This window comes from Indicator indicator, chromosome 22, assembly GCF_027791375.1.
Source record: "Indicator indicator isolate 239-I01 chromosome 22, UM_Iind_1.1, whole genome shotgun sequence".
In the NCBI taxonomy this organism is placed as follows: Eukaryota; Metazoa; Chordata; class Aves; order Piciformes; family Indicatoridae; genus Indicator; species Indicator indicator.
The window spans coordinates 16,621,742-16,638,459 of record NC_072031.1 but is presented as its reverse complement, the minus strand read 5'-3'; the positions used below and the strand labels follow the sequence as shown (position 1 = coordinate 16,638,459).

The 16,718-nt window shown below is 56.7% G+C and overlaps 1 protein-coding gene across 1 annotated transcript; it reads right to left on the bottom strand.

Annotated features, from left to right (window-relative positions):
- Positions 1-3,445: 3,445 nt before the first annotated feature.
- Positions 3,446-16,718, bottom strand: SYNGR3 (synaptogyrin 3). The gene is made up of 4 exons (XM_054391205.1): positions 16,620-16,718; positions 7,488-7,728; positions 5,214-5,356; positions 3,446-3,655 (listed from the first exon to the last, which is right to left on the bottom strand). Exons 1-4 carry the CDS (start codon positions 16,716-16,718, stop codon positions 3,446-3,448), a joined length of 693 nt encoding a protein of 230 aa, XP_054247180.1.

Sequence of the window (16,718 nt, the reverse complement as noted above, 5' to 3'; positions counted from 1 at the left end):
CCCCTGCAGGCAGCAGGGACATCCTCCACTAGAGCAGTGATCAGGTTGCTCAGAGCCTTCTCCAGCCTCACCTTGAAGAGCTCCAGGCATGGGGCCTCAGCTCCCTCCCTGGGCAACCTGTTGCAGTGTTCCAGCAGCCTCCTGCTGCAGAACTTGTTCCTCACATCCAATCTGAAGCTGAGAGGAAATCAACAGCCCAGATCCACCTTGTCAGCTCTTCTCTTTCCCCTTGGTGTCTGAAGTTGAGGGGTAATCAACTTCTCCTCTGCAGGAGCAACTCCCATCCTTCCTGGCTTCTCAGTTCATTTCTCCTGCCTCAGCATCTCCCTAGGTCCCACCACAAGGGTGCTGGTGTGAGTTTCCTTCAGGTGCTGTGGATTTCTGACCTACTGCTGAAGTTTCCTTCTGCTCACCCAATTTAAATATAAACTCTCACCAACCTTGTTTGTTTGTTTGTTTTCCAGGCAATTTCTGTTCTTTTTTTTAACCCTTTATTGCAAACCAGTTGCAGTTGGTACATGGACAGTGAAACCCCCAGGGCCACAAGAGTGTTCTCTCAAGGAGAAGTGGAGAGAGAGAGTAGAGGTACAAAAAGTTGTAAACATTTTACCTCAGTTCCATCCACAGCCCACTTCCAACTGCAACCTGGAGGTGCTGGGCAAGTTATTCCCAGCTCCAGTTTCATCATGGAGCAATTTGTCCTGCCTTGCTGCTGCCAGGAAGACTCCTGGATGCCCAAGATCATCCTTCTCCTCTTTCTCCTTCTCCTTGTTCTTTTCTCCTTCTCTGTCTCTTCCTCCTCCTTCTTCTCCTCCTCATCCTTTACCTCCTTCTCCTGCACCTTATCTTTGTCCTTCTCCTTCCCCTCCTCCTCTCCACCAGATGCTTTCACTCACTGTGTGCTAACTGCAAGTTGAAGGTAACACTGCCTTTGGGGAGCTGTCAGAAGCTGCTGACCTCAAGAAGACCTTCAGAGCCTCATCCTGGGGTGGGGAGTGAAGCACTGCTGCAGTCCTCCACCTGCCACCACCGCTGCTCTTGGGGTGAGTCCCAGCACAGGGCCAGAGGGGGGTGTGAGGGTCCCCCTAGGGGGTGGGGTGGTGAGGAAAGAAAGGCAAGGCAGGCCTTGGGGGGTACATTCAGATGTTGTAATATTCAGCATGGTTACACCAGGGCTCAGGACATGTCCTGCAGCTGGACAGAGCTTGGATACAAGGAGAAACTCTGGAACAGTTTTTATATAGTTAGGAAAAAAAGAAAACAAAACCCAACCAAAACCCCCCCAGATCCCAAGAACTCAACTGTACAAGGTACTGAACAAACATTATCCTCACAGACAATCAATTCAAACATTTAAATTGATTATAATTGTTGCTAAACTATGAACACAAGTCCTGGTTGTGCTGCTAAAACTGCAGTGTTCCCTCTAAGGAAAATATTGCTACAAGTTGACCCCCCCCAGACCCTCTGCCCCCAGCAAGGCTGACTCCACACAAAGGCTCCATCATTTGTTCAGGGCTTGGGAATTCCGTGCTCTGCTCTATCCCAGAATCCCAGCATGGTGGAGGGGTGTGGAAGGGACCTTTGGGGATCATCCAGCAGGGCACCCAGAGCAGCTTGCCCAGGGTCATGGAATGGGTTGGTGTGGAAGGGAGCTTGAAGCTCAGCCAGTTCCAACCCCCTGCCAGGGGCAGGGATACCTCCCACCAGCCCAGGCTGCTCAAGGCCTCATTCAACTTCATCTTAAACATCTCCAGGCATGAGGTAGCCACAATTTCCCTGGGCTCCCCTGCTCTACTTTCAAACCATTGTCCCTTGTCCTGTCACCACATGCCTTTGGCAGAAGTCCCTCTCCAGCTCTCCTGTAGCCCCCTCCTTGGTGCCACCAAGTGTGGCCAAGGCTGCAGCAGCATGGGAGAAACAGTGCCTGAAAAATGCCCTCAAGTGAAATCAGCAGTGCCAACCAGCAGCTCCTTGCAAACCTGTCCCAGGGAAGGCCTGGGTGCAGGAGCAGCAGCACAGGGTGCTGTGCTGTCCCTGCTCAAGGGCTGTCCCTACACTCACAGCCAGCCATGGCTGAACTGGTTTCCACTTTCCAGCCGCTACTTTCTTTGACTCCCTCAACCTTGCTGAAGCACAAAAGTCATTTTGGATGCTCAGCAGAACCCCAGCCCACCCTGTCCCCACCTCACTTGATCCTAAGCACAGGTTTCAAAGACCTGTTTGGCTTTTTGGTTTTCATGCAGCAAAATATTGACAATAAAAAGAGAGTAACAGAGCTCCTGCTGCTCTGCTGCTCACTTTGGCACCTTCCATGGAATATGAGAGGGAAGCTCTGCAGCGGGAGCAGCATGGGGCTGACTCTGCCACCCACCTCACAGATTGCATGGGGTTGGCAGGGACCTTCCAAGGGCGTCTTGTCCACCCTCCTCCCCCGCAGGCAGCAGGACACCTCCAACCAGAGCAGGCTGCTCCCCATCAAGTTTGACCTTGAATGTCTTCAGAGATCACAGAATTAACCAGATTGGAAAAGACCTTCAAGATCAAGTCCAACCTATCACCCAATGCCATCTAATCAACTAACCCATGGCACCAAGTGCTTCATCCAGGCTTATTTTAAACACTTCAAGGGACAGTGACTCCACCACCTCTCTGGGCAGCACATTCCAACGGCCAATCTCTTTCTGGGAAGAATTTCTTCCTAACATCCAGCCCAAACCTCCCCTGGCACAACTTGAGACTGTGTCCTCTTGTTCTGTTGCTGCTTGCCTGGGAGAAGAGACCAACCCCCTCCTGGCTGCAACCTCCCTTCAGGTAGTTGTAGACAGCAATGAGGTCTCCCCTGAGCCTCCTCTCCCCCAGGCTAAACACCCCCAGCTCCCTCAGCCGCTCCTCACAGGGCTGTGCTCCAGACCCCTCCTCAGCTTTGTTGCCCTTATCATGGAGCCTCCACCACACCCACAAGCAACCTGTTCCAGTGCTCCACCACCCCTCACAGTAAAGAGCTTCCTCCTGCTAACCCTCACCACCACCACTCAGCTCTGTGTTAGCTCTGGAAGAACAATAGCAGCAGCTCCTCAGCCCCCTAACAGGCAAAGGTACTTTGGGCTCTGCTGGGTGCTCAGCAGAGCCCAGCGCCGATCGCTCGGTGCCAAGCCTCGGCGAGGGCCTTCAGTCGTCCCTGGCTGCCCGCAGGCGATGTGGGAGCAACCACCCTCCCTTCCTTGGCACTTAGAGGGAACACTGCTTTTAGAAACCCCTTGGACAAGGCAAGACAAGAACCAATACCACTGTACAGACCCCACTGCACAACTAGCTAATAGCAAGGACCCCGGCACCGAGTGGCCACATGGGGGAGGGGAGGGACATGGCACATGTGGGGGGACAGCCGGCTCCCTGCCGCCGTCGGCCCAGGCTGAGCGCTGCCCGGGCTGAGCCCTGCCTGTCAGTACGCTGGCACTTGGTAACCTTTAGGGTTGGGCTCTAAGGTGTCGGTGAAAGGAGGGCTCTGGTAGGTGTCTGTGCTCTCCACGCCGCTGCCGCCAGGGTAGCCAGGGTAGGGCACGCCGGTGTCGGCTGCCAGCTGCTCGGTGGCAAACAGCGACATGTCCGTGCCCAGGCGGTACCGCTGCAGGGCCTTCAGTGCCAGAGCCACCTGCGGGGGGCAGGAGGCTAAGGGGGTGCCTATGGTGTGCTCCCAGCACCCCACATCCCCACCATGGCCCCCCAACACCCCACATCCCCCAACACCCCACATCCTCCAGCATCCCATGTGTCCCCAGCACCCCACATCCCCCCAGCACCTCACATCCTCCAGCACCCCACATCCCCCCAGCACCTCACATCCCCCAGCACCCTACATCCCCCCAGCACCTCACATCCCCCAGCACCCCACATCCCCACCACAGCTCCACATCCCCCAGCACCCCATATCCCCCCAGCACCTCACATCCTCCAGCACCCCACATTCCCACCATGGTTCCACATCCCCCAGCACCCTACATCCCACCAGGACCTCACATTCCTACATGGCCCCACATCCTCCCAGGACCCCAGATGATGGAATTGTAGAAGCACAGAATGGTTTTGGTTGGAAGAGACCTTTAAGATGATCAAATCCAACCCAGCACTGCCAGGGCACCACCAAACCATGGCCCTCAGAACCACATCTCCAGGCATGGGGGCTCCACCACTGCCCTGGGCAGCTGCCTGGTGCTGTCATGTGCTCAGTGCTTTGCAGTGAGCTGGGGGATGGAGGGGCCTCACTCCAAGAGTTAAATCAACCCCAACCCACAGCCCCTGCAGCCTTTCCCACAGGACAGGTTGGCCCTCAACGCCCTGCCTGGGGCTGGGAGGTCACAGCTGAGGCTCAGTTCCCTTGGCTGTGCAGATTTGGCCCCAACAGCACCAATTAAAACCCGTTTGCTGCTGGGAGGGAAAGCTGCTGAGCCCTGGGGCCAAGCAAAATAGGTCAGTTGTGCCTTCAGTTCAAACCATCCCCCCTTGTTCTGTCACTACAGACCCAGCTCAAAAGTCTGTCCCCAGCTTTCTGATTTGACCCCACCAGAAGGTTTCCCTGGAGCCTTCTCTTCTCTCCAATCTGAGCCTACATGAGTGCACATCTTGGGTGCTCTGTGCCCACAGGGGGATGGTGGTGATGAAGCAACCATCCCTGCTCCCCCAAGCCTCCAGAGCAGGAGCCCCTGCGCAGCACAGGCACCCCCAGGCACACTTGGGGTGCTGCAGCTGTCATCCAAGGGCCTCATGGTGTTTTGCACACCCCTGGCAGATGTCCCTCTGCTTCTGTATGGCCCCAGGGATGCACAGAGCCTAAAACCAGGAGTCAAAGGGGGTTTTGCAAGCCCCTGCCTTCAGGGTGGGCCATCCATGCTTCCTGAGGTTGAGCCAATGAGCTCCTGAGGGCTCCCAAAACCCTCCGCACCCCCTGAGACAGGCCCAGCACAGCAATCCACTCCTGGGACCTGTTTGCCTCCAGCCAAGCCCCTCCTGAGGCCCTGCAATGAGGGCAGCTGGTGGCACACAACCTTCCAGCAGCAGGGAAAGTCTGGAATGCACTTACACTTCCCAGTACAACCCACGAGCTTCAGCCTCACCACAGCCCCTTGCTGCCCACCAGCATTCACTTCTCCAAGCCCTGCCCCTGCACTGGTTTCGTTTCTCCTCTCCCCACTGGGCTCCCAAGCTGCACTCACCCAGACAATGATGGAGAAGAAGGAGAAGGTGATGGCTGCCCGGGCAGCGTCGGCTCCCTGCCAAGCTCCCCTGCTCATCGTCGTCCTCTGCCACTGGTTTGCTAAGAAGCAGAAGGCTACGAACCACAGGAAGGACAAGGAACCTGCAGGAGAAGAGAGCTGCTCAGGGCTGTCCCTGCCCACCACCTCCTCTGCTGATGCCACCAGTCAGCACCTTGGTGCCCTGGCCTGAGCTGTGGCCCCAGAGGAGCTACTTTAAAGGAGGCTGATCTGCAATCATTGGAAAGCCAGGGGTGGAAGGAGCCCTGCAGGGCTGCAAGGAGCTCTGTAGGGCCGCAAGGAGCTCTGTAGGGCTGCGAGGAGCTCTGTAGGGCTGCGAGGAGCTCTGTAGGGCTGCAAGGAGCTCTGCAGGGCTGCAAGGAGCTCTGTAGGGCTGCAAGGAGCTCTGTAGGGCTGCCTGCCTGGAGTTCAGCTCATTCACCTCTCAGCTTGCTCTCAGAGACCTCCAAGGATAGCACAGCCCCTCTAGATGTGTGCTCCTCAGGGATCTCCATCTGCTTGCAGGCCTTGAGGTGCCACCAACCCAGTGCCAGCACCCCAGGCTGCTGATCCACCATTCCCTCTGCTCCCTGGACACCACCTAGAGACTCTGGGCTGGAGACTGCAGCCCTCACCCAGAAGCAGCCTGCACCCTGGGAGCAGCACCAGGCTGCTTGGCTGACACAGGAGATGGCTCCCAGCTCTGTCCTGGACTATGCCTTGGTCCTTCCCATGGACACAGCTCAAAAACCAGCAAGGAACAACCAGCCAGGGCTATGGGGAGGCTCCAAGCATGGGGGTGACAAGTGACCTTGGGGTGTCCATGCATGCCATGTGGACAGCAAATGAGCTCCAGACCCAGGGCAGGGATGGAGCAGAGCTGTCCATGGAACAGCAGCTTCATGTGAGAGAGCTCAGCTCAGCCCTGACTGCTCCTGCTCCCAGCCTCCCCAGGCTCTGGGGGATTGAACCAAACCACCCTGGTGATTATTCCTTACTGGAACCAGAGCTGGCTGAGCAAGATAGGGCTGCAGCTCCCCTAATTCAATCACCAGCCAGCAGCACTGCCTGATGCCAAGGAGCTCAGAAAACAGCCAAGGCCCAGGCATGCAGTGTGAGCAGCAGGGATGCTTTCCAGCTCTGGGAAGAGGAGTTGCACAACCTGAAGCTTCCCATCACACTGCTTTAAGGATCTCCAGCTCTCCTGAGCACTCCCAGCACAAAGGTTCCCTCCCACAGCCACCAGTTCTGGGTGTCAGTGCTGTGGGGATGCTGGGCACTGGCAGGATGCTGAGCTACCCAGCATCTTCTTACCTGGGTCCCCAGTGACCCAGCTTCTGGGGGTTGGACTGGATGACCTTTAAAGGTCCCTTTCAACCCAAACCAGTGTGTGCTTGGGTGGTTGTGTCATCCCCAAGGACCAGCATGAGCACAGCAGTCTGAGCAGCCACACTGCCAGCCCCAAGGGACAGCTGGCTGCAAAGCAAGGGCTGGCTGCAGGGACAGCAGAGAAGCTTCTTTTGTAGGGTCACAGAATTGTTTCACTTTGAAAAGACCTCCAAGATCATCCAGTCCCACATCAACCCAGCACCCCATGGCCATCAAACCATGGTCCATGGCCATAGGTTTCTTGAAGCCCTCCAGGGCTGGGGACTCCACCACCTCCCTAGGCAGCCTGTTCTAGTGCCAGCTTTTGATAAGCAGGATCTAAACTGTACACAGAGCCCCAGAGCCAGTGTGGGTTACAGCCCTCACCAAGGACAGAACAAGAGGCACTGGGGGCAAGCTGGAGCAGAGGGGCAGCCACAGGAACAGAGGAGAAAACTTTGTCACTGTGAAGGTGACAGAACCTGGAGCAGGCTGCCCAGGGAGGTGGTGGAGTCTCCTTCTCTGGAGACGTTCAAAGCCCACCTGGATGTGTTCCTGTGTGACCTGCCCTGGGTGACCCTGCTCTGGCAGGGGGGTTGGACTGGGTGATCTCTGGAGGTCCCTTCCAACCCCTACTGTCACTCTGTGACTCTGTGACTCTGTGGTGGACTCCCAGCTGGATGGCAAAACCTGTCTGCCCCTCCTGCCCTCCAGCACTGAGGCCACAGCAACACCCCCAGCTGCCAGAGCACCCCCATGCTGCCAGGGCATCCTCTGCCACGGCCCCTCTGCCAGAGCACCCCCTGCCAGGGCACCCTCTGACACGACCCCCCTGCCAGGGCCCCCCCAGCACAGCCAGAGCCCTACCGGAGAAGCCCAGGTCCAGCAGCACCGCGCGCCGGCGGTCCCTGACGCTGCTGATCTGCTGGAAGTAGAGGTCCAGCACGAGGAAGAAGATGCAGCCGAAGAAGGCAATTATGCCAACGGCGATGCCATAGCCGCAGGCACTCTCGTTGCCGTTGAAGATGCAGAGCAGCTCCGGATCCTGCCCGTCCCTGTTCACGTAGCCCTCGTTCACGATGGAGCCGAACACCACGATGGAGAAGATCTGCAGGGGGAGCAGGGAACACAGCTCTGTCCCCAGCCCTGCATTGCTGCACTGCAGCCTGCCCCCAGCTCTGCCCCCAGCCCTGCACTGCTGCACTGCAGCCTGCCCCCAGCTCTGCCCCCAGCCCAGCACTGCTGCACTGCAGCCTGCCCCCAGCTCTGCCCCCAGCCCAGCACTGCTGCACTGCAGCCTGCCCCCAGCTCTGCCCCCAGCCCTGCACTGCTGCACTGCAGCCTGCCCCCAGCTCTGCCCCCAGCCCAGCACTGCTGCACTGCAGCCTGCCCCCAGCCCACCACTGCTGCACTGCAGCCTGCCCCCAGCTCTGCCCCCAGCCCAGCACTGCTGCACTGCAGCCTGCCCCCAGCTCTGCCCCCAGCCCTGCACTGCTGCACTGCAGCCTGCCCCCAGCTCTGCCCCCAGCCCTGCACTGCTGCACTGCAGCCTGCCCCCAGCCCACCACTGCTGCACTGCAGCCTGCCCCCAGCTCTGCCCCCAGCCCACCACTGCTGCACTGCAGCCTGCCCCCAGCTCTGCCCCCAGCCCAGCACTGCTGCACTGCAGGCTGCTGCTGCCTGCCCCCAGCCCAGCACTGCTGCACGGCAGCCTGCCCTTGGCTCCCTGGCAGCAGGGCAGCTGTCAGACAGAGCCTAGCTCTGGCCTGTTTGCATCCCCAGGCTGTGAGCAGGGAGGGAAGCAAGGTGAGCAGACCCCCTCCAGCAAGGTGGGAACCTCTGACCTCATCCCTTGCTGCCATCACCAGCCCTGCAGACCTCCCCCCACTGCCAGCTCACAGGGCACAGCTGGAGGCCATGTAGCAGGAGAAGAGACAAAAGGCTTCTCCAGCAGGCTCCAGCATGGTAGCTGCCTGCAGGCAGCTGGAGTCCCAGGGCATGGTGAGCTCTTGCTGTGGACACCTCCCACTCTGGGCACTTTGTCTTCTTCACTAAAAGCTTGACATGAAGTGCATGAGACCCAGACAGGGGACAGACAGAGGAGCTGCGATAAAGCCACTGCAGCTGGTGGCCTTTGCAAAGTCACCTGCAGCTCACCCACAGAGCTGATGCTTGGTCATGGAGCTTCCCAATATCTAAAGGGTGGAGGCAAAGAGGCTGGGGCCAGACTCTGGTCAGTGGTGCCCAGGACAGGACAAGGAACATCTCTAGACACATTCAAGGTCAGGCTTGATGTGGCTCTGGGCAACCTGCTCTAGCTGGGGATGTCCCTGCTGGCTGTAGGGGGTTGGTCTGGATGAGCTCAGCAGGTCCCTTCCAGCCCAGTGCTGTTAATTCCTCTCTTCAAATGTAACTATGTCCTGGGGTGCTGTCCCCATCCAGCCCGGGCTCACCTCACCTCCAAGGGTGAGCCACGAGCTCCAGGGACAGCTCAAGTCACCCCCTTGCATCTGTAGCCTCTTCCTTGCTTACAGAGCACTTGGGGGTCACACCACCATGGGACATAATCACCATCACCTTGAACTGGATGACCTTCAAGGTCCCTTCCAAGCCAAACCATTCTATGAATCTATGGCCATGGTGGTCTCAGGTTGATGGTTGGACTTGATGATCTCAGAGGTCTTTTCCAACCCAAGCAGTTCTGTGACTCTGTGATTCTATCATCACCATCACCAGGCAAAGAGCAGGAGGGGGCATTGTAAGGAAGAAACAACAACAAACAGTCCTCAGCATCTCCCCAGCGTGTGGCAGCAGCTGGAATCTCAGCAGTTGTAAAAACTCTCTTCATAAATAATGCAAAATTGTTATTTACCATCAGAAATAGCAGCAGCATTTATAACACAGGCCCTGGGAAGAGTAATGGGATTCTGGAAGGAAAAAATACAACCATGAATAATTGAGGAGCTCTGATTCCATGGGATTACTCCTCTGGCACACCAGCAAACTGGTGCTCAGCCTCCCTGAGAAGTCTTGCACTTGGTCCTCCCAGGATTAACAACCTGGATGACTTCTCTGTGCTTTCAGAATCATGGAATCATGGAATGGTTTGGGTTAGAAGGGACCTCCAAAGCTCATCCAGTCCAAGCCCTGCAGGCAGCAGGGACATCCTCCACTAGAGCAGGTTGCTCAGAGCCTTCTCCAGCCTCACCTTGAAGAGCTCCAGGCATGGGGCCTCAGCTCCCTCCCTGGGCAACCTGTTGCAGTGTTCCAGCAGCCTCCTGCTGCAGAACTTGTTCCTCACATCCAGTCTCAATCTGCTCTGCTCTCATTTCAAACCATTGCCTCTCATCCTGTCCTTGCAGTCCCTCTGCAGCCTTCCTGTAACCCCTTCAGGTCCTGGCAGGCTGCTCTGAGGTCTCCCTGGAGCCTTCTCTTCTCCAGGCTGCACACCCCCAGCTCCCTCAGCCTGTCCCATAGCAGAGCTGCTCCAGCTGCTGGCATGGTACCAGTTCAGCCCAGGAGACCTTCTCAGCTGGACCTAAGGGCAACCAAGGTGGGAAAGGGTCTGGAGAACAGGGCTGGGGAGGAGCAGCTGAGGGAGCTGGGGGTGTTCAGCCTGGAGAAGGCTGAGGGAGACCTCGTTGCTCTCTACAACTCCCTGAGAGGGAGGTAGGGGCTGGGCTCTTCTCCCTAGTCTCAGGTGATAGAAGGAAAGGAAATGACCTGAAACTGTGCCAGCTGGAGATTAGAACAATTTCTGGCACCTGGTGGAGTCCCCATCCCTGGAGGTGTTCAAGAAAACTGTGGCCATGGCATTGGGATGTGGTTTAGTGGCTGTGGTGGTGCTGGGCTGAGGCTTGGACTGGATACCTCAGAGACCTTTTCCTGTCAGAACATTTCTGTGGATCCATGATCCCCTGCCTTTTGGTGCAGGCACTGTGGGTCATGGAGTTTCTCCTTGGGAGGCCAAAAGAGTAATGAGCTGCCAATGCAGGCACTTGAGTGCTCAGAACATCAGCTCTGGCTGCAATTTCCTGGTGCACAGAAGGCTTTCCAGGGATTTTCTTCTCCTGTGAGTGCAATTGTGTAGTGCTCCTTTAACAGCAAACAAACCCAACCTGTGCTGGTAGAAGATTTTAACCAGAATGGATTTGCTGTTGTCTTCCTAAATATAGATGACAAAAAAAAAAAAATCTTTCTTTCAGTACTTGTGGGAAGCTGGGGAGGAATCAGCCTCATAGCTGTGAGGTTTTCAGAGCTCATGCTAAGTGTCATTTTCCAGGGACCTCTGCAACCCCACTTCTGCTCAGCCCCACCACAACCAGTTAGAATCATAGAATCAGTCAGGGTTGGAAGGGACCACAAGGATCAGCCAGTTCCAACCGCCCTGCCATGGGCAGGGACACCTCACACTAGAGTTCATCACAGGCTTGCAAGGGATAATACCTGCTCAGGTGTTCCACCACTGGTGAGATGTTATGGATCTGAGCATGGATGCAGAGATCCTGCTCTCCCCAGGTGTTGGTCAGGTTGGTCCCCAGAAGCACCATGCCCATGCCCAGGGCTGCTACAGCACTCAGGACCAAGTGCCAAGGCCGCTGGCACACACAGCACAGGGGCATCTACCCTGCAAGTCAGTGAGTGTGTCTCAACCCTGACCAGCCTTCCAAGAGGGCTCCTCCACAGGTGCCTGAGCAGCACAGGACACTCCGTTTCCCAGCTGAAAACTCAATGCCACGTGCAGCAACTTCTCTCGCTGGGTGAACTCCTGCAAGACCCAGGAACAAACCTGGACCACCTCCAGCAGCCCCAGGCTGAAACTGCCTCCTGCCTGCCAAAGCTGGCACAGAAATCTGCAGCTTGGGTCCTCCTGGCCACCAGAATGGATGGCTCAGCCCTGCCTCTTCCTCGTGTCAGAGAGCAGCGGGGAGTTGCTGGCACATGGCTGCAGCACTGACCATTAGTGATCCTCTCCACACCCAGCTGCATGGAGGGATGGGCAGGAGGGAAGTTGTCTTCTCCCATCCCTGCCATTAAGACTTGCCCCAGGGAGGTCAGTCTGCTCCCATGGAATGGGTGAGAGGACAAGAGGCAGTGGCCTCAAGCTGCACCAGGGCAGGTTTAGGTTGGACATGAGGAACAATTTCTTCTCCAGAAGGGTTGTCAAGGCCTGGCCCAGGTTGTCCAGGGCAGTGGTAGAGTCCCCATGCCTGGAGAGGTTTCAGAGCTGTGGAGATGAGGCCCATGGACCATGACTCCATAAGAGGTTCCTGGCCATGGCCAGCAGCTGGTGAAAGGAGGCAGGACCAATGTGCACTGAATGTGTGATGTAAGCAGAGCTGCTGCCTGCAACACTGACTCCATTCAGACCTCTTGATCTAGCAAGGCCATCTGAGCACGTGGCCAGCCAGTGGCCTTTGGAAGCAGTGATGACAGGAAGATGCTAATGCAGAGATGCTTCTGCATCATTCCATTAGCAGAAATGTTCAGTTGCAGCTCTGCCTTTAATCTCCATCCCACAAAAAGACAGAAGCAAGACAGAAATATGGTGACCCTACTGAAAAGCAGCTGAGAAGCAGACAATGTCCAGAGCAGCTAGGAACACACTGATGATCCTCAGCACCACTGCAGGCTCCTTAAGTGCCAAACAGCCTCGAGGCTCTTCTCTCAGAGCCTCAAGTGCTGAAGAAGCAGTGAAGTCCCTGAGGCTGTGGGAGCTGTTTGGAGCTCACAGCACCAACATTCCCACCTCCCGTATCTCACTGATGTCTCAGCCCAGGGGTGGCTACACCAAGCAGCCTCCTCCATCTGAGGCTGCAGGACATCTGGAGCAGGCAAAACCTGCTTGGGCAAAGCAGGCTCCAGCCCCAACTCTTCCCAAGAACTGTGAGCTGCAACCCTGAACACCTCAGAGGACACCTTTGCAGCACCTCAGCCCAAACTTCTGCAGCTACACTTCTCAGAAGTGCCCTGGCTTGAGGGTGCAGGGTAGTAACAGTCCTAAAGCCTCTTCTGCTTCTGAGCTTGTTTGGTTTTCCCTAATGAATTCAACACTCTTCTTACCACCAGCAGAAACATCTCCCCTACCATCTCTGGAGAAACAAAGCAAACCCAGCCCAGGATGGGAAGGACACTCACCCTCCCTCTCTCCAAAAATCACCACCTGCTCCTGGTAGGTCAAACCACCTCCTAGGAAAGCCTTCACCAAAGTCCCAGCTCAGCACATTTGCCTTGCTGGATTACAAAGATCTGCTGTATTAGGGTCTAAGACCCTGATCAGTGACAGGGGAGCACATAAAGGCTCTGAGCTGAAGGAACCTCTGCTCAGAGATGTTCCTTAATGGCATATCAAAGGCTACAGGGACTGTGACTGCTGCTGTGCCTCTGCTAAGTCATCAGATCTGGCTGCCCTAGTTGAGGCCCTTAATAAAGATTTTGCTCTTAAAAGCATGAGACTGTTGCAAGGAAAAGCCAAACAAAATGCTGGTCCTGCAGAGGGAAAGCTCTCTCCAGAGATCTAAGCGATGAGCTACAGACTCATTCAGCTTCAAGAAACAAGAGAGAGCATCACAGAATCATGGAATGGTTGGGATGGGAAGGGACCTTTAAAGCTCATCCAGTCCAAGCCCCTGCAGCCAGCAGGGACATCCCCAACCAGAGCAGGGTGCTCAGAGCCCCAAACAACCTGAATTACTGAAAATACTTCCCAGAACAGCTTTTAAAAATCAAACCCAAACCTGCATGAAAGGAACAAAGGCCCTGAGGAGCTGCACAGCCACTTGAAAGTCCAGCTGGTGCTGGCAGCCCCTGAGAGAGGAACTCATGATTTCACCAGCAGCCTTTGTGCATGTCCAGCTTGCTTTGCTGTACAAAACAGCCTCTCAGACAGAAACCACAAGAGTGATCACATCTTCATCTGACAGACTGCAGCAGGCAGAGGAGGAAGAGATGAATGAGGAACTGTTACATGGTTCTTTCCAGAGTTTGGTTACAGCTCAAGCCAGGAGGGCTTTTCTGCCCCTCCCACAGTCAGAATTACTGCATCTGGCAGGGAGAGGTTGGTGTGCTGAGGCAGAGTCAGGAATCCCCTTTCACCACCACTGACACTTGGGGACTTACACACTGAAGTCACCACCCACCTGCCAGTCCCTTAGCTCCCAAGTTCTGAACTCACAGCCCTGCAGCAGCTGCTGGAGTCACAAAACAGAGCTGGACCCTCCCTTGGTGGCAGCCCAGCATGAACCCCCAGCAACGGCCACCAGCTGGATCAGCATCAACTCACTCACCACAGGCACCTGAGGCTGGCCCCAAAGTCTCACACTGGTTCTCCATCCCCCACACTCCCACCCAAACCAGTACCTCCCAGGCAGCTCCCAACTTCCCACACCACAGGAGCACACGGCAAGGGTTATGCTCCAAGGCCTGATTATAAAGCACAGGCTAAAAAGATGCAACAACAAAGCACAGGAAGGAAAAGCACAGGAAGCAAAGGCCACCCCAGCACCTACAAAATCATCCTCAAAACCTCAACAGCTTTCTGAACAACCATCCTGCAGGCACAGGCAGCTCATCTGCCCCATGGTGCCAGGCAGGGAAGCCTAGGAAGGTTTCTATTTGCTTTGGGAATGAGGGCAGGACACTGGTCCATGCCACCAGCACAGGATGATGAGACAATGCCACATGCCACAGCGCTGCCCATGCGCTCCTGGGGCAGTGACTCTGAGTGCCAGGACAGAGCAGAAAGGCAGCCAGAGACCTCTCAGGCAAACCCTTTTGGCTGCCTTCCCTATTCCAGCTTTCCATCTTGACATGGGTCCCCCCTGGCAAGAGCAGCAAAGCAACTGCTCCAGGGGAGCCCAGGCCTGTGCTGAGGTACAAAAGGTGGAAGAGAAGGCGATGGCCATGAAGGCAGCTGGGCAGGAAACCTCCACTCAGCCCCTCACGAGCCCCTGCTCACACTAGAAAGGAGCTGTGAGCTGAACAGGTAAAAGGGTTTCAGACACAGGCAGCTGGGCTGCAACAGCCAAATAAAGGCCAGGCAGGGCCCTGACCCTCCAAGCTGGAGCAGTGATGGAGCAGGGTCCCCAGCAGGGCTGCCAGCAAACGTGAGACCTGGGCAGAATGGTGCAAAGGGCTTAAACCAGGAGCTTCCCCAGCCTGATCCCCAGCAACCCCCTCCCCTGGAGCTCAGGGGGCTCTGCAGACACTTGCAGCTGGGACAGCACAGTAAGTGCCCACCCATGGCCCACAAGAGCTGAGCTGCTGTCTTTCTGTGGCTGGAGACACCTGGCTTCCACAGCTTCCCTTCTCCACTGACCAAGCCAGCCAGGGAATGCACACATGGACATTTTCTGAACTGGGATGATCTCCATGTTCCACATGCTGCCCCTGCTTCCCAGCAGCATTTGATCCTCCTCTGCACAGCAAGGGTGCTGGGCTCTCTCTTCATGGTGTCAGATTGAGTTTATGAAGAGCCTAACTCACCTGTGGGTCAAACAACAGCTTGCCTAACCATGCCCAGCACCAATACCACTGCCAAGTTTGCCACTCAAGGAGGACCCAAGGGGACCCTGACCAAGTTTTCTATGACTGAAGCTATGCCTCTAGGAAGTAACTGCTGCCAGGTGCCCCAGTCCTGCCCAAAACACCCTATCTACCCCAAGATGCTCCAGACCCATATCTGCCCTCCATTCTTCTCCAGTAATGGAGCTGGGGAGCTTCTCAAAGCCCTGGAACGTGCACTGCCTCCCAGCCAGCAAAACACTTCAGCATGTGGCTTAACTTTCAGCATGTGAGAGCAGCTGGAGTTGCTCACAGACAAGCAGAATCCCCCATGCTGTGCTGTACAGGGCCCTGTGGCTGGGACCCCCCCCCCGGAGAGCCCCACAATGGCCCCTGCTCGGTTGGCTGGCAGGAGGACAGCTGGCAGGACAGCACCTTCTCATTACACCCTTCATTCACTCACCGCCTAGATGTGGCACTGCTGAAGGTGCCAGCATGGGGGACTGAGGGCCCCTGGACACAGCAGAAGTATGAGATGGGTGAGGACAAGCCTCCCATACCCACCCATGGCCTCTGGCCAAGCACCAGAGCCAGAAGGTGGCCAGGGTGAGAGCTAGGCAGACCCTCCCCCCTGGAGGCTTTTGGGCACTGCCAGCCTCCTGAGGCCACACACACTTCCAGACCACAGAAAGTAGCAGCCAGGCTGGGGGAGATGAGTTCGTGGCTGTCCTTGGTGTCCCAAGGTGGTCTCCACCAGCTTCCCCCGCTGCTGCGAGGAAGCAGGACACAGTCCACCTCCTGCTCTTTGCTCCATGCAGGGACTGGGAGATGGGAAACAGCCCAAAAGCCCAGGACATGCTTCCAGAAGCAGAAGAGGAGCTGGGCAGGGCTGGCACTCCCAGCTCTCTGGTCACAGGCACGGAGCACGGAGGGAAGGAAAATGTCCTCTGCCTCCCACCCCATCCCCATATCCTTTTCTCAAGCACCAGGGGCAGTGGTACCTCCACCTGCCGCACCCTGCCCCGTTCCCAAGGGATCTCCCTGCAGACAGCCTTTGGAGTCAGGCAGCCCTGGGAGCCAGGCAGCCCTGGGCACCCAAGCCAGCCCCACGCTGCACAGCTGGCTGCCACCCGGCACAGCTGCACCAGCACCACACACTGCACGCCCCCTGCTCACTGCACGCTGCACCGGGCACTGCACGCTGCAGTGGGCATGGCACAGGCAGTGCACACTGCAAGAGGCAGTGCACACTGCAAGAGGCACTGCACGCTACAAAGGGCAGGGCACGCTGAAATAGGCATTGCACACTGCACAGGCACTGCACACTGCATGAGCATTGCACCTTGCAACAGACACTGCACACTGCACGGGCACTGTCCCTTGTAATAAGCACTGCATGCTGCACAAGCACCGCAACTTGCAGCGGGCACTGCCCACGGCACAGCCGCTGCCCAGCCCCGCGACCCCGTTTCCCGGCCGGGACCGCCCGTTCCTTACCCAGGTTGTCACCCGGAGGATGGTCTGCGGCTGCTTCACGAAATCCACAGGGTCAATGGCCCCCCCAGCCCGGCCCGCTCCGAACGAGGCTCCTTCCAT

Excerpts from the sequence above, each read along its gene's own strand:
- SYNGR3 (XM_054391205.1), bottom strand. The coding sequence starts at position 16,718 with ATGGAAGGAGCCTCGTTCGGAGCGGGCCGGGCTGGGGGGGCCATTGAC. Across the intron at positions 5,357-7,487 it reads GCTGGACCTGGGCTTCTCCG|GTTCCTTGTCCTTCCTGTGG; the intron begins GTAGGGCTCTGG and ends CTTCTCCTGCAG. Across the intron at positions 3,656-5,213 it reads TCTTCTCCATCATTGTCTGG|GTGGCTCTGGCACTGAAGGC; the intron begins GTGAGTGCAGCT and ends TGCCCCCCGCAG.